General features: G+C 44.0%; 1 protein-coding gene across 7 annotated transcripts in view; it reads right to left on the bottom strand.

The window, feature by feature from the left end:
• The window catches only part of USP6NL (USP6 N-terminal like), a gene marked incomplete at its 5' end in the record, with an annotated part of 224,119 nt that overhangs the window by 70,050 nt on the left and 127,804 nt on the right, over window positions 1-26,265 (bottom strand). For all 7 annotated transcript variants that reach the window (XM_084617573.1, XM_084617571.1, XM_084617570.1 and 4 more), the window contains 2 exons: window positions 3,884-3,964; window positions 16,972-17,011. In XM_084617573.1, coding sequence (XP_084473699.1) covers window positions 3,884-3,964; window positions 16,972-17,011 — 121 coding nt within the window. The remainder of the gene's footprint in view (window positions 1-3,883; window positions 3,965-16,971; window positions 17,012-26,265) is intronic.

Raw genomic sequence — 26,265 nt, 5'->3', positions numbered from 1 at the left:
CCTTCCTCCTCCTCCCTTGTTGAACTGGGCTCTGAAGTGTCCATGGTGGTACTCGGAGTGGAGGTGGGGTTGCCCCCACGTACTGCATCCAGCTCTTTGTAGAAACAGCAGGTCGCAGGAGCGAAGGACTGGAGCGGCACTTTGCCTTGCGGGCTTTGCGGTAGGCATTCCACAGCTCCTTCACTTTAACTCTGCTCTGCAGTGTGTCCCAGTTATGGCCCCTTTCCATCATGTCCCTTGATATCTGCCCAAAGGTATCGTAATTCCTACGGTTGGAGCGCAGCTGGGACTGGACAGCTTCCTCCCCTGAAACACTGATGAGGTCCAGCACCTCACCACTGCTCCATACTGGGGATCGCCTGGCACATGGAGGCATGGTCACCTGGAAAGATTCGCTGAGAGCACTCCATGCCTTCCTGAGCAAACAGGAAGGGGATTTTCAAAATTCCCAGATAATTTAAAGGGTGGGTCCGACGGTTGGTCACCTGAGGGCAGGACAGTTGAGTTCAAAGTGATGACCAGAGTGGCTAGAACAGGCATTGTGGGTCGCTTCTGGAGGCCGATCAGAGCGCATTAATTGACCAGGGCGTCCACACTGACGCCACGGCGCTCCAGTTGGGGCGCATCAAGCATTATGCTTCTTGTAGAGGTGGAGTACCAGAAGCACTCCAGCCGCGGAGTCCGGGCGCTCTATGTGCCTTGTCAGTGTGGACATGTCGTGAGTTAGGGTGCCCGAAGCTGCTTTAATGTGCTCCAACTCGCAAGTGAAGCCATGGCCTAAGATTCCCAGTCTGAACCGGCAAAGGTGTTTCTTACAGAAGATACCATCTCTCTCACACAACTGGCCCCTATATCACTTAAAGCTACTGTTGCTATAGTTACAGTCTAGTACTTTTAAACTATGTATCAAAATAAACAGTTTTGTAAAACCTGCCATAATGGGCAATTTGTGTGTTGCCCTTTACAGAAATATTTATGGGTATTTTTAAAAGACATTTGCAGGAAGGGAGGGCAGAAGTCTATCGCAGGTAACCAGTACCTCTTCCATCTCCTTCCAAAGAGGGCGATAGGACAGCAAGCACACATTACTTAGCACTTAACTGTGTAAACACCATTATGCCCATCTTACAGATGGGAAGTGGTACTAGGAAAAATGAAGAGCTAGATATGTCTATGCAGCAGCTGGGAGGGTGCTTCTCAGAGCAGGCAGACAGACACTTGCTAGCTCTGCTTGAGTTAGTATTCTAAAAATAGTAGTGTGGCCACACCAGCACAAGCAGCAGCTCAGGCTAGACACCCGAGTACAATCCTGCACCCAAGCCCCTGAGTACACACTCAGGTGGCTAGCCTGACCTGCCATCCTTGCTGCTGTGGCCACACTGCAATGTTTAGCACACTAGTTCAAGCAGAGGTAGCAAGTGTCTGTCCACCCATGCTGTGAAGTGCCCTCCCAACTGCTGTGTAGAGATATATTACGAGAGTTCACTCTCAGCCCACTTTAGGGTTACCATATTTTAGTTTCCCAAGAAGAGGACACAGCCAGAAGGGGGGAGGAGCTGGAGAGGGGTACAGTTGGGGATACCTGCAGCAGGGATACTCACTGGAGGTGGGAACAGTGTTGCTCCATCACAGTGGCAGGGCGACTGCTGTAAGCCCAGGATGCAGCAACAGCCGCCAGTCAGTGCCTCCCTGCGGGACTCCCTCCCCAGAGTTGGGGCCTGGCTGGGTGGGATCCAGCAGTTGTGGCTTGCAGGAGAATGGACCCATCAGGTAGAGATGCAGGGGAGGGACCAATCGGGGCTTTTTCTGAGCTGCAGTTTGTCTGCGCTGCAAAAAGCTAGGACATTGACTGTTATTTGAAAAATCTGCCTGGACAGAGAAAGGAAATTCAAAAAGGAGGCTACGTCCGGGAAACCCTTGAAGTATGTAACCCTAGAAAGGGTAGAGTACGTTCACCGCTCCAGCTTCAGGAAGAAACTCTGATTCAGAGAGTAACAATTCCTTCCTTCCTTCATTCCCCCTTTCTACAGCAGGTTGTAACTTGCTGTAGCAAGGGAAACGTGTAGGTTGCTTCTCCCCAGCAACACCAGCCCTATTCAGCTTGCTATTGCCTGGAGGGACACAGCTGGGCTTCTCACCCACTTCTGGCCTTTTTCTAGCCCCTCCTCACCAATTCACTCACAGTAAAGGAGGATGAGAATGCAAGGGCTGTGCGCTGCAGGAGACAGAGAACAAAGATCCAAGTAGATCTTACACGGCCTCATGGAGGCTACAGGGCCTAATTCCCCTATTTGGCTGTGCAAGGCATGGACAACACCTAACCCTAAGTGAACTGCCCAAGACAGAGCTAGAAAAAAGTCCAGGTTTCCTGACTCTCAGTCTAGTACCCTAGCATTACACAACTGTCTCTCCACATGAGGAAGCCATTACACACAGAAGTACAGCTATTACACATGTAGATGTAGTCTATTTTCATTTGTTGTCAAAAAACTCTCTTGTGGTCATTAAAAATCCCACAGCCATTTTCAAGACAGTTAGTGATGTTAACCTCTGGCTGAATCCTGAGTTAAATACCAAATGGCTAATTATACCTACTTAAAATTTCCCTGTAATTTCAGTTGAACAAGATTTTTCTTCACCTTTTGTCCTGACCTGTTGTGTGGCATTAATGTGCACTTTTAAATAGCTACTGGCAGTATTTCAGGGATGGCCCCCTGTCAAATTCAGTAAAACCAGTGCACCAACATGTAAGCATCACCCTCCTAAGAGAGAGATCATTTCCACCACAGAGAGGATCCACCTGTATGAAGGGCACTTTGCATTTTTTGCTTAGTCACATGAAATCAACACAAGGAAAATGTAACTAAGTTGTACTTAAGGTTTAGGTTTTAATTATTTGTTCTGTATGTTAAAGCTTACTCTAGGAAACCACTTCCAAGAGAATCTTTAAAGCATCCTTTAAAGCTACTTTAAAGCATCCTCATGGTGTCTGGTTTCTTCAACATGTAGTTAGATATCACAATTTATGACTGGTCAAACTCCCTGGTAGGAACCCAAGACACCTTTCAGTATACAAGTAGCAGAGGCTCTCTTTGCCCATCCACCAAACCTGTGGCTGCAAAAGGAGGCTGTTTCTCTACATAGCTACCTGCTTAATATCACACAAAGAATTTTAAAAGGATTCAAAATGAAGAGCCAGCAGATTCCCTGATGAGTATACACCACCTGCATATCAGTTTGATTAAAAATTTCAGCATTAAACACTACAATAATGTTCAGCATACAAACGGGCACAAAGCACTACAATAATGTTCAGCATACAAACGGGCACAAAGTCAAATAATAAATTTAAGATTCAGATCCAAATTTTTCCAGAGTTCTCATGTTCTGATCTGGACTTTTGGATTGGGCCTCTCTCAGCTTAACTTTATAAAAGCTTTTGTTTCTGTTTTTAAACTATTTTCAAATATAATTGTGTGCTGACTATTCCTCCTGAAGGCTAGTAGTTGACTCTCTATTTACCTGCTCGGCTTGTGACGGACAGTTCCCCTTCTCCCACAGATATTATGCAGCATGCATGCGAACAGTGTGTATTCCCTGGCCGTGCATGTCCCAATTCCACTCCACAATTATAATGCAATACAAGAATTTACAGGCAATGGTGGTTCTGAATATGCCATGTGGCCCCCCAAAATGCTGTCCTTCAAAACTCCTGTATTTGAACACCAGTTTCTTTGTTAATTTATTACACTGTTGCACCATGCAATCATAAAAACAGCTTTTCATTTTTATTTTTAAATGTATTTTTCTGAAATGAGGTGTGAATTATCACTATACTGCTACATTCAATAGAGGAAACTGACCAAAAACACGAATAACTTACCTTTTCGCTGTTCTTGTATTTTTCCCAGCTTTTCAGCATTTTTAGCCATTTTGTAGTTCTTTCAATTTCAAGGTGCTTTTGCTGAAATAAAATGACAATTAATAATTTCAGACCTAGTTTTTTCCAAAATATCTACTTTAGAGTCTTCTAAGAGTATTAGAAACAAGTTTAACCAAGATATTTTCCTCTGCAGGAGCATTTAACGTCAAGAATTATAGTGGCACCAGTGGCATCACCTTTGCTAAATTAGTCTCCCTTGCAAAAAGCCATTTCTTTGCATACGAGCTGTCAGCCTGGATGTGCTTTTATTTATTTATTTATATAAGGGCTGTCAATCACCGTTAACTCAAGCAATTAACTCAAAATAAATTAACTTGATTAAAAAAATTAAGCACAATTAATTGCTGTTTTAATTGTACTATTACACAATAATAGAATACCAATTGAGATTTTTTATAAATATATTTTGGATATTTTTCTACATTTTCAAATATATTCATTTCAATTACAACACAGAAAACAAAGGTTTCAGAGTAGCAGCCGTGTTAGTCTGTATCCGCAAAAAGAACAGGAGGACTTGTGACACCTTAGAGACTAACAAGTTTATTTGAGCATAAGCTTTCGTGAGCTACAGCTCACTTCATCAGATGCATTCAGTGGAAAATACAGTGGGGAGATTTATATACACAGAGAACATGAAACAATGGGAGTTACCATACACACTGTAACCAGAGTGATCAGGTAAGGTGAGCTATTACCAGCAAGAGAGCGGGGGAGGGGGATGTGTGAACCTTTTGTAGTGATAATTAAGGTGGGCCATTTCCAGCAGTTAGCAAGAACGTCTTGGGGGGGAGGGGGTAAAACATGGGGAAATAGTTTTACTTTGTGTAATGACACATCCACTCCCAGTCTTTATTCAAGCCTAAGTTAATTGTATCCAGTTTGCAAATTAATTCCAATTCAGCAGTCTCTCGTTGGAGTCTGGTTTTGAAGTTTTTTTTTGTTGAAGAATTGCCACTTTTAGGTCTGTAATCAAGTGACCAAAGAGACTGAAGTGTTCTCCGACTGGTTTTTGAATGTTACAATTCTTGACGTCTCATTTGTGTCCATTTATTCTTTTACGTAGAGACTGTCCAGTTTGACCAACGTACATGGCAGAGGGGCATTGCTGGCACATGATGGCATATATCACATTGGTAGATGTGCAGGTGAACGAGCCTCTGATAGTGTGGCTGATGTGATTAGGCCCTGTGATGGTGTCCCCTGAATAGATATGTGGACACAGTTGGCAACGGGCTTTGTTGCAAGGATAGGTTCCTGGGTTAGTGGTTCTGTTGTGTGGTTGCTGGTGAGTATTTGCTTTAGGTTGGGGAGCTGTCTGTAAGCAAGGACTGGCCTGTCTCCCAAGATCTGTGAGAGTGATGGGGCGTTCTTCAGGATAGGTTGTAGATCCTTGATGCGCTGGAGAGGTTTTAGTTGGGGGCTGAAGGTGATGGCTAGTGGCATTCTGTTATTTTCTTTGTTGGGCCTGTCCTGTAGTAGGTAACTTCTGGTTACTCTTCTGGCTCTGTCAATCTGGTTCTTCACTTCAGCAGGTGGGTATTGTAGTTGTAAGAAGGCTTGATAGAGATCTTGTAGGTGTTTGTCTCTGTCTGAGGGGTTGGAGCAAATGCGGTTGTATTGTAGAGCTTGGCTGTAGACAATGGATCGTATGGTTTGGTCTGGATGAAAGTTGGAGGCATGTAGGTAGGCATAGCGGTCAGCAGGTTTCCAGTATAGGGTGGTGTTTATGTGACCATCGCTTATTAGCACCGTGGTGTCCAAGAAGTGGATCTCCTGTGTGGACTGGTCCAGGCTGAGGTTGATGGTGGGATGGAAATTGTTGAAATCATGGTGGAATTCCTCAAGGGCTTCTTTTCCATGGGTCCAGATGATGAAGATGTCATCAATGTAGCGCGAGTAGGGGCATTAGGGGACGAGAGCTGAGAAAGTGTTGCTCTAAGTCAGCCACAAAAATGTTGGCATACTGTGGGGCCATGCGGGTACCCATAGCCATATATTCTATTTAAATGAGCAGGAGAAGGAATTTTTTTTAAAAAATCTAATTTAACTCCTCTCCCGTATCTACACTACATACCTTGCAGCGGCACATCTGTGCTGCTGTAGTGTGTCCTGTGTAGCTGCTCTTTGCCGACAGGAGAGAGCTCTTCTGCTGGCAAAAAAAACCCCACCCCCAACAAGCAGCACTGGCTTTGTCAGCAGGACAACAAAGTCTCCCACCAACAAAGTGCTGTCCACACTGGCGCTTTTCGTCGGTAAAACTTTTTTCAGTCAGGAACGACCTGACCAACAAAAGTTTTACCAACAAAAGTGTGGTGTAGATATAGCCTAACTCAGTGTAACTGCTAAATACAAGGTGAAACAGATTGTTTAGCATAAATAGTTAACACACATTTCAAGGGACCATTCAAGGTGAAGTTATGAATTTAAGCTCCCAGGCTTTACTAGACACTAAAAATCATGGTCTGAATAGACACACTGGATTATGGATTATTACAACAATCTGTAACCCACTACCAAACCCCACCCCAGCTGCTTTTTCCCCCCTCCATTCCTTTCTTCCCTATGACTGGAGGGGTGTTAATGAGCCACTTAAGCTTGAATGGTCCCTCAAAATGTATGTTAGCCACTTCTGCTAAACAATCTGTTCCACCTTGTTTATAGCAGTGACACACTGAGGCTATGTCTATTCTAGAGCCCATACAGTGCCACAGCTGTACTGCTGTCTAGGGTGACAGGAGAGAGCTCTCCTATCGGCATAATTAAACCATGCCCAATGAATGGCAGGAGCTATGTCAGCTGGCAGTTACACACTGGCACTTCTGTCGGTGTAACTTATGTCGCTCAAGGGTATTTTTTTTTTCAAGCCCCTGAGCAACATCAGTTTTACCTACTGAAGTGCTAATGTAGACATAGCCTGAACTAGTTTCTCAGACCGGAAGAAAGCTTGTGTAGCTCGAAAGCTTGTGTCTCTCACCAACAAAAGTTGGTCCAAGCCTGAACTAGCAGAAATAGGGCTGAGGCCAGGTCTAAACTACAGACCTATACCGGTATAATCACATCACTCATAGGTGTGAAAAATCCAAACACCTTAGCAACGTAGTTATGCTGACCTAACCCCTGTGTAGACAGAACCGTGGGGGTGGGACAGCTTCTCTCACCGTCTCTCGGGGAGGTGGATTAACTATGACGACGGGAGAAGCTCTCCCATCAGCATAGTAGCTTCTTCACACACAGCACTACAGCAGTGCAGCTGCGCCACTGTAGGGCTTGTCTTCACACACAGCGATAAGTGTCCTTACAGTTATTTTCCATCTTTAAATTAAATTCCATGATAAAATTCATGAAGTGAACTGGAAAACAACTTGTTTTTAACAGTTATTGTTCTCTTCATCCATCTAGCCTAAGTCTAGAGGTAAGGACAATCCACTTGTATTAGATATCTTACTGTAATTAAACCATGTATACTCCTACTGTTTTGTGTAATAAGATAAAGACCAACTATTTCAGAAATGCTTTTAAAAGCTGTGTACACAACTGCACACAAAAGCTTAATTTACACATACACACACAAAACTTCTGTACTGTCGCACAGGGTTTTGCTAGAAAAAAAAGTTACACTATATTGATAATTGCCCCAGAAGATGTGTGGAACAGCCAAATGCCATGTGTAGGCTGATGATAGCATTGTACTGTGTTAAATAGAAACACACCAGAAATAAGCTCCTGCCAGTCAGAACCCATAATAGTGATTTTATAGCATTTCAGGCCATTATAATAGAGTAGAAACACAATGTGCATAATTTTCTCTGACTCACCTATAAATAATATGGCAAGCTATTGTTAGTTCATAATGTTGGGTATTAAAAAAGGAAGGAAACACTCATGAGATAGCTTTAGAAAAATCTGAATGTGGATGCACAACAAAAATTTCATTTTTAAATATGCTGATCCGTAATTTCATAAATGACCCCATATCATAAATTGACCCCATGTGGATTTACACTTTAGAACTAAGGTAATAGTTAAGTTCTGATCAGCAGAATTTATGCAGAAATAAAGCAGATGGATATAACTACAGGTCTGAAAACCTGAAAGAAAGTATTAGGAAGTTAAAGGTGTCCATAGAGCGTTTTCCACAATAAAGTGGAAATGAAAAATATGGTCATAGTAAATACATGGATGACATTATAATGAAACAACAACATTATATCCATTTTCTTGGGTGGTTTAATACCATCAGGTATTAAACTAACAGGGTCGAGTCAGATATTGCTACTTTGCCAGTCTTACTTATCTGACTTTTCACATTGCATTTAATTGCCCTGAGGTTCTTGTGGAGTTTCATGCTGTTGAGGCACCTTTATGAGATTTTGCAGATAGAAAATAAGAATATTTTTAAAAGCTGAAGATGCCAGTGTCTATCTATCTTGTAACATTTAGCTTAAAAAGGAACTGTAGAAAAACTGCTGACTCCCACATATCTTAGGTCTAGATCATTGCACTCTTTTGTTTTCACAGTGAGGCTGAGAAAATACAGTGATCCCTTATAATAACCCTGTAGCAGAAGTTTTCCAAATTATTTCTCTGGATGTAATTTAGGCTGGGAGGGAAAGGGGGCAAATTGCATACAAGTCTCCAGTAAAGCAAGCCAGGTCTCTGCTCTGGGCAAGTTATTCAGTTAGTTGGTCAGAAAAATAAAATCCCATCTTCTCCCTGAGCCTCTAATGCTGAACTCTTTTCAGTTTTAGGTTAATTCAGGCTTCTTGTCTCCTGGGTCAGTCTATGCTGGTTCTTAAAGCCTTCTCAGTTTGTGTTTTGGACAGTTGTGGGTTGTTGTTTTTTTTAACCTAAGCAATGCGCATTTTCACATCCAACAAGAGTTGCTTGGAATACATGGCTACATCTCAAGAAGCACATTGCAGAGAAGACGGATACTACTGCTTTATCAGGAAATCTAGAGTCCATGTAGTAGTCTCTGAAGAAAACCATTGTTCTATCTTCTGCAGTAGGTTTTAAAGGCTACGTCTACACTAGACACCGCTGCAGCTGGACTTCTGTAAGGTCTCCTGTGTAGCTGCTCTCCCACCTCTAACGAGCAGGGGTAGCTATGTCGGTAGGATAGCATCTTGCACCAACACTGCACTGTCCACACCGGTGCTTCTATCAGTGTAACTTATGTTGGTCGGGGTGTGTTTTTTTCACACCCATGACTGAAAAGTTTCACCAACAAAAGTGCTAGTGTAGACACAGTCAAACTTGGAAGTATTTTTGCCTCTGGGAATACTAGAGTCAAACTGAAATTGGGAGGGAATCTTATTCCAAGTAAAATAAATAATGGGCTATTGGAAAGGGATGAATCTTAACTGGCAAATATCCATCTTTATGACACTCTCTTATTTATTATTAATATTGCAATAGCACCTAGAGTAGAGAGCCTAGGGTAGTGCCTTGGTAGAGACCCCAACCAAGGTCAGGACTTCATCATGCAAGGTGCTGTACAAACACATAGTAAGAACTATTAAAATCGGAAGAGTTTACAGTCTAAACAAACAAGACAGAGCAAGGAAAAACTGACACAGAGTTAGGGTTAAAAGAAAAGGAGTACTTTTGGCACCTTAGAGACTAACCAATTTATTTGAGCATGAGCTTTCGTGAGCTACAGCTCACTTCATCGGATGCATACCGTGGAAACTGCAGAAGACATTATATACACACAAAAAGAAAAGGAGTACTTGTGGCACCTTAGAGACTAACCATTTTATTAGAGCATAAGCTTTCGTGAGCTACAGCTCACTTCATCAGATGCATATCGTGGAAACTGCAGCAGACTTTATATATACACAGAGAATATGAACCAATACCTCCTCCTACCCCACTGTCCTGCTGGTAATAGCTTATCTAAAGTGATCATCAGGTGGGCCATTTCCAGCACAAATCCAGGTTTTCTCACCCTCCACCCCCCCACACAAATTCACTCTCCTGCTGGTGATAGCCCATCCAAAGTGACAACTCTTTACACAATGTGCATGACAATCAAGTTGGGCTATTTCCTGCACAAATCCAGGTTTTCTCACATCACCCCCACCCCCATACACACACAAACTCACTCTCCTGCTGGTAATAGCTCATCCAAACTGACCACTCTTCAAGTTTAAATCCAAGTTAAACCAGAACATCTGGGGGGGGAGGGGTAGGAAAAAACAAGAGGAAACAGGCTACCTTGCATAATGACTTAGCCACTCCAAGTCTCTATTTAAGCCTAAATTAATAGTATCCAATTTGCAAATGAATTCCAATTCAGCAGTTTCTCGCTGGAGTCTGGATTTGAAGTTTTTTTGTTTTAAGATAGCGACCTTCATGTCTGTGATTGCGTGACCAGAGAGACTGAAGTGTTCTCCGACTGGTTTATGAATGTTATAATTCTTGACATCTGATTTGTGTCCATTTATTCTTTTACGTAGAGACTGTCCAGTTTGACCAATGTACATGGCAGAGGGGCATTGCTGGCACATGATGGCATATATCACATTGGTGGATGTGCAGGTGAACGAGCCTCTGATAGCGTGGCTGATGTTATTAGGCCCTGTGATGGTGTCCCCTGAATAGATATGTGGGCACAATTGGCAATGGGCTTTGCTGCAAGGATAAGTTCCTGGGTTAGTGGTTCTGTTGTGTGGTATGTGGTTGTTGGTGAGTATTTGCTTCAGGTTGCGGGGCTGTCTGTAGGCAAGGACTGGCCTGTCTCCCAAGATTTGTGAGAGTGATGGGGCGTTCTTCAGGATAGGTTGTAGATCCTTAATAATGCGTTGGAGGGGTTTTAGTTGGGGGCTGAAGGTGACGGCTAGTGGCGTTCTGTTATTTTCTTTGTTAGGCCTGTCCTGGAGTAGGTAACTTCTGGGAACTCTTCTGGCTCTATCAATCTGTTTCTTTACTTCTGCAGGTGGGTATTGTAGTTGTAAGAAAGCTTGACAGAGATCTTGTAGGTGTTTGTCTCTGTCTGAGGGGTTGGAGCAAATGCGGTTGTATCGCAGAGCTTGGCTGTAGACGATGGATCGTGTGGTGTGGTCAGGGTGAAAGCTGGAGGCATGCAGGTAGGAATAGCGGTCAGTAGGTTTCCGGATTAGGGTGGTGTTTATGTGACCATTGTTTATTAGCACTGTAGTGTCCAGGAAGTGGATCTCTTGTGTGGACTGGACCAGGCTGAGGTTGGTGGTGGGATGGAAATTGTTGAAATCATGGTGGAATTCCTCAAGGGCTTCTTTTCCATGGGTCCACATGATGAAGATGTCATCAATATAGCGCAAGTAGAGTAGGGGCTTTAGGGGACGAGAGCTGAGGAAGCGTTGTTCTAAATCAGCCATAAAAATGTTGGCATACTGTGGGGCCATGCGGGTACCCATAGCAGTGCCGCTGATCTGAAGGTATACATTGTCCCCAAATGTGAAGTAGTTATGGGTAAGGACAAAGTCACAAAGTTCAGCCACCAGGTTAGCCGTGACATTATCGGGGATAGTGTTCTTGACGGCTTGTAGTCCATCTTTGTGTGGAATGTTGGTGTAGAGGGCTTCTACATCCATAGTGGCCAGGATGGTGTTATCAGGAAGATCACCGATGGATTGAAGTTTCCTCAGGAAGTCAGTGGTGTCTCGAAGGTAGCTGGGAGTGCTGGTAGCGTAGGGCCTGAGGAGGGAGTCTACATAGCCAGACAATCTTGCTGTCAGGGTGCCAATGCCTGAGATGATGGGGCGCCCAGGATTTCCAGGTTTATGGATCTTGGGTAGTAGATAGAATATCCCAGGTCGGGGTTCCAGGGGTGTGTCTGTGCGGATTTGATCTTGTGCTTTTTCAGGAAGTTTCTTGAGCAAATGCTGTAGTTGCTTTTGGTAACTCTCAGTGGGATCAGAGGGTAATGGCTTGTAGAAACTCGTGTTGGAGAGCTGCCGAGCAGCCTCTTGTTCATATTCCGACCTATTCATGATGACAACAGCACCTCCTTTGTCAGCCTTTTTGATTATGATGTCAGAGTTGTTTCTGAGGCTGTGGATGGCATTGCGTTCCGCATGGCTGAGGTTATGGGGCAAGTGATGCTGCTTTTCCACAATTTCAGCCCGTGCTCGTCGGCGGAAGCACTCTATGTAGAAGTCCAGTCTGCTGTTTCGACCTTCAGGAGGAGTCCACCTAGAATCCCTCTTTCTGTAGTGTTGGTAGGGAGACCTCTGTGGATTAGTATGCTGTTCAGAGGTATTTTGGAAATATTCCTTGAGTCGGAGACGTCGAAAATAGGATTCTAGGTCACCACAGAACTGTATCATGTTCGTGGGGGTGGAGGGGCAGAAGGAGAGGCCCCGAGATAGAACAGCTGCTTCTGCTGGGCTGAGAGTATAGTTGTATAGGTTAACAATATTGCTAGGTGGGTTGAGGGAACCATTGCTGTGGCCCCTTGTAGCATGTAGTAGTTTAGAAAGTTTAGTGTCCTTTTTCTTTTGTAGAGAAGCAAAGTGTGCGTTGTAAATGGCTTGTCTAGTTTTAGTAAAATCCAGCCACGAGGAACCTTGTGTGGAAGGTTGGTTTTTTATGAGAGTATCCATTTTTGAGAGGTCATTCTTAATCTTTCCCTGTTTGCTGTAGAGGATGTTGATCAGGTGATTCCGCAGTTTCTTTGAGAGCTTGTGGCACAAGCTGTCAGCATAGTCTGTGTGGTATGTAGATTGTAATGGATTTTTTACCTTCAGTCCTTTTGGTACGATGTCCATCTGTTTGCATTTGGAAAGGAAGATGATGTCTGTCTGTATCTGTAGAAGTTTTTTCATGCAGTTGATAGATTTCCATTCCATACGGCTAAATGCAGTGCCTTGCATAATGACAGGTTTCAGAGTAACAGCCGTGTTTGTCTGTATTCGCAAAAAGAAAAGGAGTACTTGTGGCACCTTAGAGACTAACCAATTTATTAGAGCATGAGCTTTCGTGAGCTACAGCTCACTTCATCAGATGCATATCGTGGAAACTGCAGCAGACTTTATATATACACAGAGAATATGAACCAATACCTCCTCCTACCCCACTGTCCTGCTGGTAATAGCTTATCTAAAGTGATCATCAGGTGGGCCATTTCCAGCACAAATCCAGGTTCTCTCACCCTCCACCCCCCCACACAAATTCACTCTCCTGCTGGTGATAGCCCATCCAAAGTGACAACTCTTTACACAATGTGCATGACAATCAAGTTGGGCTATTTCCTGCACAAATCCAGGTTTTCTCACATCACCCCCACCCCCATACACACACAAACTCACTCTCCTGCTGGTAATAGCTCATCCAAACTGACCACTCTTCAAACTCTTCAAACCAGCTCATCCAAACTGACCACTCTCACAAATCTTGGGAGACAGGCCAGTCCTTGCCTACAGACAGCCCCGCAACCTGAAGCAAATACTCACCAACAACCACATACCACACAACAGAACCACTAACCCAGGAACTTATCCTTGCAACAAAGCCCGTTGCCAATTGTGCCCACATATCTATTCAGGGGACACCATCACAGGGCCTAATAACATCAGCCACGCTATCAGAGGCTCGTTCACCTGCACATCCACCAATGTGATATATGCCATCATGTGCCAGCAATGCCCCTCTGCCATGTACATTGGTCAAACTGGACAGTCTCTACGTAAAAGAATAAATGGACACAAATCAGATGTCAAGAATTATAACATTCATAAACCAGTCGGAGAACACTTCAGTCTCTCTGGTCACGCAATCACAGACATGAAGGTCGCTATCTTAAAACAAAAAAACTTCAAATCCAGACTCCAGCGAGAAACTGCTGAATTGGAATTCATTTGCAAATTGGATACTATTAATTTAGGCTTAAATAGAGACTTGGAGTGGCTAAGTCATTATGCAAGGTAGCCTGTTTCCTCTTGTTTTTTCCTACCCCTCCCCCCCCCCCCCCCCAGATGTTCTGGTTTAACTTGGATTTAAACTTGAAGAGTGGTCAGTTTGGATGAGCTATTACCAGCAGGAGAGTGAGTTTGTGTGTGTATGGGGGTGGGGGGGATGTGAGAAAACCTGGATTTGTGCAGGAAATAGCCCAACTTGATTGTCATGCACATTGTGTAAAGAGTTGTCACTTTGGATGGGCTATCACCAGCAGGAGAGTGAATTTGTGTGGGGGGGTGGAGGGTGAGAAAACCTGGATTTGTGCTGGAAATGGCCCACCTGATGATCACTTTAGATAAGCTATTACCAGCAGGACAGTGGGGTAGGAGGAGGTATTGGTTCATATTCTCTGTGTATATATAAAGTCTGCTGCAGTTTCCACGATATGCATCTGATGAAGTGAGCTGTAGCTCACGAAAGCTTATGCTCTAATAAAATGGTTAGTCTCTAAGGTGCCACAAGTACTCCTTTTCTTTTTGCGAATACAGACTAACACGGCTGTTACTCTGAAACCTGTCTATATACACACAGAGACCATGAAACAATACCTCCTCCCACCCCACTCTCCTGCTGGTAATAGCTTATCTAAAGTGATCATCAAGTTGGGCCATTTCCAGCACAAATCCAGGTTCTCTCACCCTCCGCCCCCCCCCCCCCACACACACAAACTCACTCTCCTGCTGGCAATAGCCCATCCAAAGTGACCACTCTCTTCACAATGTGCATGATAATCAAGTTGGGCCATTTCCTGCACAAATCCAGGTTCTCTCACTCCCTCACCCCCCTCCAAAAACCACACACACAAACTCACTCTCCTGCTGGTAACAGCAGGAGAGTGAGTTTGTGTGTGTATGGGGGTGGGGGGGTGAGAAAACCTTGATTTGTGCTGGAAATGGCCCACCTTGATTATCATGCACATTGTAGGGAGAGTGGTCACTTTGGATGGGCTATTACCAGCAGGAGAGTGAGTTTGTGTGTGTGTGGGGGGGGGGGGGGGGGTGAGAAAACCTGGATTTGTGCTGAAAATGGCCCAACTTGATGATCACTTTAGATAAGCTATTACCAGCAGGACAGTGGGGTGGGAGGAGGTATTGTTTCATGGTCTCTGTGTGTATATAACGTCTTCTGCAGTTTCCACGGTATGCATCCGATGAAGTGAGCTGTAGCTCACGAAAGCTCATGCTCAAATAAATTGGTTAGTCTCTAAGGTGCCACAAGTACTCCTTTTCTTTTTGCGAATACAGACTAACACGGCTGCTACTCTGAAAAGAGATAGGGTTAGACACAGAGAGATGAAGTGATTTGGACATCAGAGACAGAGCCAGTTATAGAACCCAGGTCTTCAGTTCAGTATTCCATCCACTGGACCATGGTGCCTCTCCTAATTTTACATTTTAAAACATTGCATAAATTTGAAGGTGAATTGGTTTATAACATACTTCAATGGTTTCTGGCATTTAAGCATTCAAATGACCTATGCAATGAAGTATCAAAAGTAGTTATTGAGCAGTCACACGAACCCCATCCATGTTACACAAAGAAAAGCAATTTAGGCTGTACAGTGGAACATGTATGAAGGACAGGTTGTGACCAAAGGGAAAAGAGTTTCAAATTTAACGGGAAAGAAGTAAAAGACTCCTTATGTAAACTACAAACTGGTCAAAACACCACCAATATTTGCTTCTGGGCATCACACAAGGTCAGAAATGATACAGGAAAAAGCCTGGGCAGGTCCCCACTGCCAGAGAAGTTAATTAAAAAACCCTCCATCTTTTCTTTATTATTAGCCCACAATGAACTTACATGCTAATTGCCCTATCAACTACTGTGGTAACAGACATTTCAGAGAACTAAGCGTCACTGACTGGAGTAATGCAAACCGCAGCCTCAGGCCAGCAGAGGTCAGGATATCACCAAAAGTATAACTAGAATACAATGTAATTATAAAAAGTAACTACATTTGCAACTTAACATTGGAAAGTGTACAATTAATATAGTTCCTATGCAAACACTCTGTCTGGGACAGTATTATTAAAACATGGGATATGAGAATTAGACACTATTTTCATAGCATAGCTTAAGGATACTATATATCTCATGCTTAGTTAAGTGAATCAGAGCTTCAAGTATCATATATGACAATGAAAAATAATTGTTAAGTTGTCTAATATTTGAGACCATGAACATTCATAGCCTCACACACAGCTGTGTCCTTCTGATTAAAATGAAGTTAACAATATATGCTCATTATGCTATAAATGCAATGAAACACTGCAGGAAAACAATGCAGTTTCAGGTTGCAGAAACACGCTGTCATGAACCAAGAACCACCTAGCAATGCAAAACAGACAGGGACTCGGGGATTTTTCTTCTCCTCTCATAAGCAGCACTCCTTTCTCTTACTCTCTCACACACACACTGCCCTATACTGATCCCCATCAGCTTCTCTTGGTAGCTCAGCATATTGCAATTTTCCAAAGAGACAGCTTTTAAAGGCTATGAGAGTTGCATTTGTTCAAAACACACACTCACCCCCACCTCCATGCACTAGGAGGAGCTGATCTGAGCAGCACAGAGACATTAACTTGAAAAGACAATAGTAAAGGGTATCAATTAACCAAAGGGAACTGAACTAGGGCAAGAGCCAAGCGTAACTTGAAATATTTCATTAACAGAATTGCCTTCTTATTAAGCAGCAGCTCAACATGCAGCCACATTAGGGACTTATGTTTGTCCATAATTCATCCAGGCCAGCAGAGCCTGGGATGTATGTGAAGGCAGCAATGTACAAAAAAATGCAGTGACCTTTTGTGGTTAACCCAAGAGAGGTGTTAACAGTTCCAGAAGGACTTAATGGCATTAAGTCGTATATGAACAGAAATGCAGTTCAACCAAAAGTGTGATTTTTTAGAGGAGATTGCCATCCTCTAGCAGATGTGAGAAATGTGTTTCTTTCAATATGAAAGTCCATAGTATGACACTATAGCCCCCAGTTATAAAAAAACTTATACATATTATAAAGGACACACTGTCAAGTGTTGATGCTTACTTACAGTTTTAAGAGACGTGAGCATAGGACTTACCCTTTCTATTACTGCATCACGAAAAGGAAGCTCCTCTGAACTAAAAACCAAGAAAAAGATGTTAGTGCTGCTTAACTGGCACATATTCATTTTTTTCATAGGTTCTTACAAGTATGTAGTTACCGAGGTGAATGCAGAAAACCAACTGTTAACGCAAATTACTGCTAGATTTCCAGCAAGCGATCACAACAGCACAGAAGAGCATTGCAAGGGTTTGTGCAGTAAGAGAGTCCCAACAATTTTAAAAAGCAAAATACAGATGGCATAAATAGAAAGTAAGCCATCTGAATCAACATGGGTTAACCTAGCTTCAAAAATAGTGTCAAATGCTTATTAGAATACATTAAAAAAAAGTTATTTTCTGCCATGAAAAAAGCCAGTGAAATAGAATTTAAAGTCATTGTCCTACAGGATTTCTAGATGTATACTGTACAGTTTCAAATAAGTTAATGAAATCTTTTCACCCAAACAAATGTTTCTAATGAATAGCTCTGTCTTATAAAGATTAGCTAGTTCCAAAATATGGGCCCAGCAATCCTTAGTCCATTTCATATGGTTTTCAATCAATGCCAGTCCTATTTAGTAAAAATTGTTTGAGTCTACCACTTTCAGCTAAAGGACATGAAGACAGGTTCTTATTTTTTTGTATTTTACTCCGTTTCGTGACAAAGATTGACTCAAACCATCTTTGAGCTAGAGGGAGAAGCTTCAATATTTCAATTACCTAGCAAACTCACTCAGATTGGTGGGAAAAGTGCATTTAGTGCTTTTAGTAGGTATCTAACCTATAAAGAGAATTCTTTCATTTCTCACCCTAATTCGAAAAGGCAGCTTGAAATCATATGAACTCAAACTGAAAATTTACCACCAAAGCCTCTTTCAGGCTTTCTAGGTATATGAAACCCTCAAAAAACACAAGAGCAAAAATAATAAGGTCACTTATGTGCAATTGTACCTGAGAACAGCTCTGGACTCACAAGCGACACTACCCTTTGAACACATAGGGTAAGAGCTGAGCTGTCATGCCAAAACCCTTAGTGCTTGCAGAGCAACAGACTCAAAAAAGGGGGTCTTTATATGATTCACTATTTTAGACACCACTTATACTGTAAGGAGAAAAGGGACAAAGTTGAAAAGGTACTAATGTTTAAGCTCAATCTATCAGAAAACAAATCTATTCTTTTGCCAACCTAGTGGTCTAGATAGGGGGCCATTACATGCCAGCTCCTCCAAGTTGCACAAGGGCTAAAACAGGGGTTCTCAAACTGGGGGGAGGGTCATGAGCCCGGCCAGGTGCAGTGGCTGTCAGCCACAAGTGCCTGTTACATTAAATTAAATTCCTGCATTCTTAATTTATCAGGGGGTCTCACTCAGAGGCTTGCTGTGTGGAAATGGCCACCGGTACAAAAAGTTTGAGAACCACTGGGCTAAAGGGACCCCTGCCAGAGCCAGAAGGAAATTGCAAAGGTAGTTTAAAGCCTCCTTCCACCTCTTCATTGCTCCTGCAGTCAGCACAGAACTGAAGGAACACAGAGTCCAGCACAATATGATTAAGTGATGTATGGTCACATTCACTTCCTTTAAAAAATGCTGGCATTTAAAATCCGGGGTCTACATTTGAGCTGAATATTGATGAAAAAAAATTACTTTATTATTAGAGCTTGCCCAGGGAAACACCCTCTACAGAATTCCCATGTTTAGGTCACATGGCTTCCAGCACACATACTGGAAACTAACGTGAAAATCCAGACAGTTAATCTTTTGAATAATATACCTACAGTAGAACAATTTGATCAATTAACTTGATAACATTTTAAAGGTATCTGAATGCCTTTCTGAAAAGAAACAGCAAGGTAACAACTTCTAACCTATTGAAAGGCAGCTTGACTATCACACGGCTGACTTGTTACTTTATGTGCACCATTATTCTATCATACAAGTTTTTCTTTATACAGTAAAAGCTGTTTTATCCAGCATACTGGGGGAATGGGGGGTGCCAGTAGGTGAAAAATTCCAATTAACTAAGAGGGAGGAAGTTTGGGTGTGGGAGGGGGCTCAGGGCAGCAGGTTGGGGCACGGGAGAGGATGCGGGGTGTTAGATCTCGGGGGTGCTCACCTCAGGTGACTCCCTGAAAGCAGCGACCTATCCCAGCTGCTCCGAGACGGAGGCCCAGCAGGCAGCTCAGTGCACTGCCTCCAACCACAGGCACCGCCCCCACAGCTCCCATTGGCTGCAATTGGGAGCTGTGGAGCTGGTGCTCGGGGCGGGGACAGCATGGGGAGCTGCTTGCTGCACCTCTGCCTAGGAGCAGCTGGGACAGGTCGCCACTTGTGGGGAGCTACCAGAGGTGAGTGCCCCCCAGATACAGCACCCTGCCCTGTGCCCCAACCCGCTGCCCCGCACCCTGTCCTGCACCCAAACTCCCTCCCAGAGCCCACGCTCTGCACCCCTTCCCACAGCCCAACCCCCTGCCAGCCCTGCACCAACTGGACTATAAACTGGAATATCCATGAAGATAAGGAATGACATTTTATGGAGCTTTCTAGTGGTGAAGTGCTGGATAAAACAACTTTTATTGTATATCAATTAAACCATATTAAAGTAGGCCCTCAATTATACTCAATATCACCTAAAATTAAACTACCTTGAATAAAATTTGTAATAAATAAATACAACTTCACTCAAAAAGAAGTGTTTTCAGGTCTTCAATCACCACCTTCATTTTCCCCAAGTGACAACTCTCAAGTGTCTTGTTCAGCTGCTGGCACCATCTGCCTGCACCCGGAGATCTGGCTTCATTTGTGTTGTATGAATATACAGTAGCTGCATTCCGCATGACCTTATGGATTACGCAAGCAACTAGTTCCAAACACACAAGAGATGCCTTTTCTCAATGCCAAGGCATATCAAAATCAGCAGCAAACAGGACAGTGTTCTAAAGTCTCCATATTTCTATGCGTCTCATATAAGACACACAGCTATTAAACCAAGCTAGTCTGGTTTGGCAGCTTAACTTTTTAGTTGTGGTTTGTTTTGGACACTAGTTTACTATGTACTGCATGTGTTCTACACTGTCCTACCTCAGTCTAGCACACCGACTAACTCTAATTTTGGCTCCACCTATAGAAATACAGCAACTGACTTACAAGGGAACTGCAATATGTAAACTTTATACAGAACTGCAGTGCTTATCCACACAAAGGAAGACAGTCAGCTGGGTCTGCTGAGTAGACGTAAGAAGGCTCCTTTCTCTTGTGAGGTGTGTGTGTGTGTCTCTCTCTCCTCTTTATAATAGATTAGTTTAGATCAGAGGTCCCCCAACTGTGAGGCACGCCCTTAGAAGAGGTGGGGAGGAATGTCCGGCGGGGAGTGCAGCAGGCATGGGCCAACCCCCATAGGGGGCAGGGAGGGAGTGCCACCCAGCCCCTCCCTGCACCCAGCCCCACTCTGGTCCCAACCCCAGTCATGTTCCTGACTCCTGGCCCTGTCCCCAGCCTCAGCACAGCTCTGCTCCTGGCCCCATACCAGCCCCCAGCCTTTGCCACTGCTCTGTTCCCAGCCCGGGGCTGAGGCCGGGAGATGCACCTAGCCGTGGGCCCGGCTGCCGGTCTCCACTGCGGCCCGGCTGCGGCCCCGCTCCTGCCCCCAGCCTCGGCCCCCTTAGCCTTGTCCGCTTTCCTCTCCTCCCTCCCGCTCCCCGGAGCCACGGCCCCGCTCCAGGCCACAGCCTGGGGGAGGGAGGATGCAACCCTCAAAAGTTTGGGGACCGCTAGTTTAGATAAACTGATGAACAAATTAAAACTTAATCCTTTAATGATGGGCTTGAACAATAATATACCTAGCACCTTGATAGCACATTAGAACATCGAAGCTCTGTACAAATACTAAAAAATCCTCATGACCACTCTCTGAGATATTATTCCCATTTGGCAGATGGGAAACTGAAGTAGAGACATTGAATGACTTGCCTAAGGCTTCAAAGTGAATCAGTGGATTGGAACTCAGGACTTCATAGGCGCTGGTCCTACATTCAAGTCCACTACATCACACTGCCCATGCACATATACCAACAAAAAAGTCTATCACTAAAGGGTTGGAGAAAGGCACACAGCTGATGAGCTCCCTCATCCCTTAGGATATTAAATAAAAATCAGTGAACTCCCCTTTTCTCAATATGTTTTGTAAGTAATGGGGCTAATAAACTTGAATATAAGAAGCCACTTGTTAGGATCAGAGATAAGGAAATAGTGGTCATAACTGAACCTAATTTTATTATTACCTTCTTTTTTGCATATCAATTTGTGGCTTTTTTGTCTTTCAAAGTTGTTTAAAGTTGCATTCTTCTATTTTTAGATCAGTGCACACTGTCCAGTAATAATGTGAATTCCTAAATTAAATATTATCCTCCATCTATTTTCTACCTTGTGAAAACAACTTTAAATAGTTATAGTAATATGGATATGGGGAATATGGAGAGGGAGGGAAAGAGTATCAGGCTTTAATATAAACACCTTCAAGACATGCTACTTGATATTCAAAGAGGGAACCAGGAAGAAAATCTTTAGCCATGACAAATTTAACACACATCTAGAATAAGGATTTAATAGCAGCAAAAGCTTAAGTCTTTTATTCTCTGTAAAAAGGATCCACCGAATTGCACTGTACAGTCAGCTTAAATGGGCAGAAATTAAAGGTCATTACACCTGGATGTATTTTTTGTCCAAACATACATAAAGAGAAGGGCGTGGTGTACTGGTCTAGGCATAAGACTGGGATCCAGGAACTCCAGAGCTCTAATCTGGGCTCTGACACAGACTTACTCTGTAGCAATGGCCAAGTCACTTATTCCCATCTACAGAATTGGAATACTACCACCTCCCTGCCTCATAGAAACATTGAGGATTAGTTCATCTTTGCAGAGTGTGCACATGAAAAATACTACATCACACCAAAGAAACCATATTTATTTTTGAGCAATACAAAAGTTTTGCTGGCAAATGCACATTTCTATTAGGTTTGAAGTGATGAATGAAATTAGATCTTTCAATTTATTATGGCCTGTAAGGGGCTGGTGCAGGGTTTCATACATCTTTCAAAATACAGAGACCCTCACATTACTCATAAGTTGTCTAATATAAAATTGTTTGCATATTTTATAACACTTTACAACATTATAACCACAGATATATGTGTTTGGCCATTATTACAATAAGCTGCATATAGTAATTAGCAAGCTCCAGTGCCAGTGAAATAAGTCAAAAAAGCTGCTGTCTCAAAACAAAAGGAAAGAGTATGAATTCTTAGACTATAACTGAATACAACCTACTGCCTCTCTTTAGCAAACTCATATACAGCTCCACTGTTACAGTTTAAAGCACAATGTAAACAATATAATTGTATATATTTTATTAATAAATAATAATCATAATAATACAGTAGACTTCACCCCATTCAGTCATCAGGTTTGTTTGATCTTCCAAATTCAAAGTTGTTTGTTTAACCCTAAAGGACCAAATTCACCACTGGCACAGGCCAGTACACAATTTGGCTCAAGGTGTTGTGACAGAGTTCCTCGTCTGCCTTGGTGGGCCCTGTGCTTATTGGTGGATTTGCTTGCCTCAGAGATTCACGGCAGCTCACAGTTTGGCCACTTTTGCTAGTGGCTCAAACCTGCCGTTCACTCAGCTAACCTCATCACTGACCAGCATGGGGAAAAGGAAGGAGAACAATCCCAGCAGTCTCTGCTGATCCACCGAGTGTGTCGGGGGACAGGCCAGGGACCTTCCCCTCTGGTGGAACCCACAGTCCAGGTCAACTCCTCTGGTATCCAATGTGGGGGGACAAGAGGAACCCAGGCCCACCCTCTACTCTGGGTTCCAGTCCAGGGCCCTATGGATCACAGCTGTCTACCATGCTTCCTGTAACAGCTGTGTGACAGCTGCAACTCCCTGGGCTACTTCCCCCTGGCCTCCTTCCAACACCTTCTCTATCCTCACCACAGGACCTTCCTCCTGATGCCAGATAGCGTTTGTACTCCATAGTCCTCCAACAGCATGCCCTCTCAGTTCCCACTCCTTGAGTGCCCCTCACAGACTGAAGTGAAGTCCTTTTTAAACCAGCTAGGCTGGTGCCCTGATTACCCTGCTTGTCTTAATAGATTCTAGCAGCTTCTTAATTGGCTCCAGGTGTCCTAATTAGCCTGCCTGCCTTAATTGGTTCCAGCAAATTCCTGATTGTTCTGGAACCACCCGTTACTTTACCAAGGGAAAAGGGACCTGCTTAATCAGTGTAGCTGTTGCACCATGTTTGCTGTATGAGCGCACTGCACCAAATCAATACTAAAGGAATTGGCTTTAAAAATGTAATGAACATTTTGAATACTCCAATTTAGGAATAAAATTGTAGTAATAATTGGATTTATATATCATCTTTCATTCTGAAGGATCCCAAAGCTCTTTATAAACTTCACTGATATATAGCATACTGAAATGCAGTCATGTCTGGGAGAGAGGGCTACAGCCAGGCCAAATAGCACACAGTGTGGAGGTAGGGGAACGCTGGCTGGGAACGCTGGCCAGGAACACCAGATCACATCTTTACTTGTACCTAAGTTGCTATAGGGTCTTCAGTGTCCATGCATGGTCGACAAGATCCTGGTTTTTTAGACTGTTTCTGAAAGACCTTCTGTGTATGGTACATAGTTTATCTGTTTTAGAAATATGAAGGACTGAATTTATTCTCTCAGGATTCAACTTGATGGTTCTAGGGAGTATAGGCATTTCAAAACTGATGTTTAGACCACTAACCATCCCTCCAGATTGAGATAGGGAATGCTTAAATAGGGAACGCTGAAAATCAAAGTTCTAAACTACAGAAAAGGAGGACATATCTATTTCCAAAAGACATACTGTGACAGGGTTGGGCCAGATGGCTACAGGAGAGTGATAGAAGGCCCCAATCCCACTCAGATCCTTCACACCAGGAAGGCTAGGCTCCAATGCAGAGGGAATGGAGGGTGGGTTGTGGGTTTGCATCATATCTCCAAGAACGACAGCTACAGTAAGTAACCGTTTCTTCTGCTTTGAGTTGATGGTCCCTCGACCAAAAATTTGAATACCTCGGCACCTCAGGTAAGCGGCCACTGGCACTATGCACTTTGTGAATACTCTTGCGGCTGATGAGAGACCAAATGGCAGCGCTGTGAATTGGAAATGGTGCTGGCTCAGCACAAAAAGGAGGAAGCGCCTGTGCCCTGGGAAAATAGAAATATGCGTCCTTCAAGTTGAGGGTGGTGTACCACCTCCAGGATGGGAATAATGGAGGCCAGAGAGACCATGCAAAACTAACTTCTTGAGAGACTTGTTGAGGTGGCACAGGTCCAGAATGGGTCTGAGGCCCCCTTTTGCTTTTGGGATTAGGAAATAGTGGGAGTAGAAACCTTTCCCCTTCAAGTCTGGAGGGACCTCCCTTACCGCCCCCAGCCGTAGGAGGTTCTCGACCTCTTGAACAAGGAGTTGCTCGTGAGAAGAGTCCCTGAAGAGGGATGGGGAAAGGGTGTGGTAGGGAGGGGTGGCCACGAACTGCAGGGTACAGACTGAAGATTTTATGTCAAGCACCCAATGGTCTGAGGTCAGCCATGACCAGGCCGACCAAAAGGGGCGCAGGCTATTGAGGAAAGAGCAGGGGGGTGGATCCTGGGAAGTGACAGGGGCACATCCTCAAAATGCCAGCTTCTGGCTTTCTTGGCCTCTAGAAGAACCAGGCTGGGCAGAGGAATGAGAAGATGAAGGGTAATGCCATTTAAATCCTTTGTCTCTGTCCTTCTTCCTGTAGGAACTAGACCAGGGGATGCCCCAGGACCTCAATGGAGGTGGGGTACAGAACAACTTTCTAGCCTGCTGAGGGGTGCGTAGGTCCAACGAACGATGGGTGGCATGGTAGCATTAAGGCCGTGAAGCCGTGCATCAGTCAGCTCCGAAAAGAGCCCTGCTCCTTCAAACGGGAGGTCCTGAAGGCTAGTCTGCATCTCCTGGGACAGTCGGGAGGATTGTAACCAGGAGCTGTGCCTTGTGACCAACACAGAGGCGACTACCCTGACCGACGAGTCCGTAGCATCCCAGGCCATCTGGAGGGCGCCTCTCAGGTGTCCTGTGCCTTGTAGGTGGAAACCTTGGCATCAGGGACCTGTCTCTTCTAACCGGGGACCGAGGCTGCGGTGATGTGGTCCGGTGATCGGGGACACTCCACTGCTTTAGAGGGTGGTCCCATAACTGGCTTGCCCATAGATGCAGGGGCCTTAGCCGGGTCCATCACATGGCTTGGCCTCTGCGGTGCCGGACAACCTACTTGGCTGCTGGGCCCGCTTTGAGCACAGATGACCCTGCTAAGGGCCGGGACCCCCCGCCACTCTCAGGAGTCAGAGGTGAGTCCCTGGCTGGGAAGGGGAACGGTGCCAGGCGTGGAGTCCAATCAAGAGGGCTTCGAGGTAGGACGAAGCACAGCCTTCATGGAGGGCCCTCAAGCAGATATCCCGCTCCTTTTGAGTTCGAGGGTGAACGTTTTTGTAGATCCTGCACTTGTCCTTTCTGTGGAACTCCCCCAAATATTTTAAACAGCTCTCGTGGGGGTCACTAATGGGACTCTAACTACTAGTCTAACACTTAATGGTCCAAGTATCTATCAACCGAAAATAAAGGAGACAGAACAATGGACTGTAAGAACTGCTAACGCTCTTGCAATGGAAGACAAGGCGCTCTGACTAACCGTCATGGGCGGTAAGAAGGAACTGAGAGGCCGTAGGGTCAGTGGTGCCTGGTATACCAAAGCATGAGCATGGCATTACAGCCGACCCTATAGATACTGCAAAGGCAAAAATCTCTGATGACTGTGCACGTGAGTGCACACACACCTACAATGGAATCGACATGACCAAGCACTCGAAGAACAACATTAACCTTTTGGACTGAAATTTTGAGGTCTGTGCAGAGACCTAGAGCAGAAGGTTCAATTCTGATCCTCACATTAACAAAAAGAATGACAAAGTGAGGGATTTCACAAGCAACCAATATGATCATGAAGTAAAATTTCAGAGAGCTAAATATGCACAGATTTGATAAGAAATTAGAAGCAGCAGCAATGTAAGTCTGCAAATATTTGATGGATGGAAAAACAAAGGTGGGAAATTGAGTTATTTAGTGTGGTATATGAGGGTAAAACTAGCATAAATATGATAAAAAAATTAAATATATGAGGAAAAACATCCTTAGACTGAGCTATATATTGGGCTGTGGTAT

Source organism: Lepidochelys olivacea (genome assembly GCF_965140295.1).
Source record: "Lepidochelys olivacea isolate rLepOli2 genome assembly, chromosome: 1".
Taxonomy (NCBI): Eukaryota; Metazoa; Chordata; order Testudines; family Cheloniidae; genus Lepidochelys; species Lepidochelys olivacea.
This window is presented reverse-complemented; position numbering and strand designations above follow the sequence as displayed.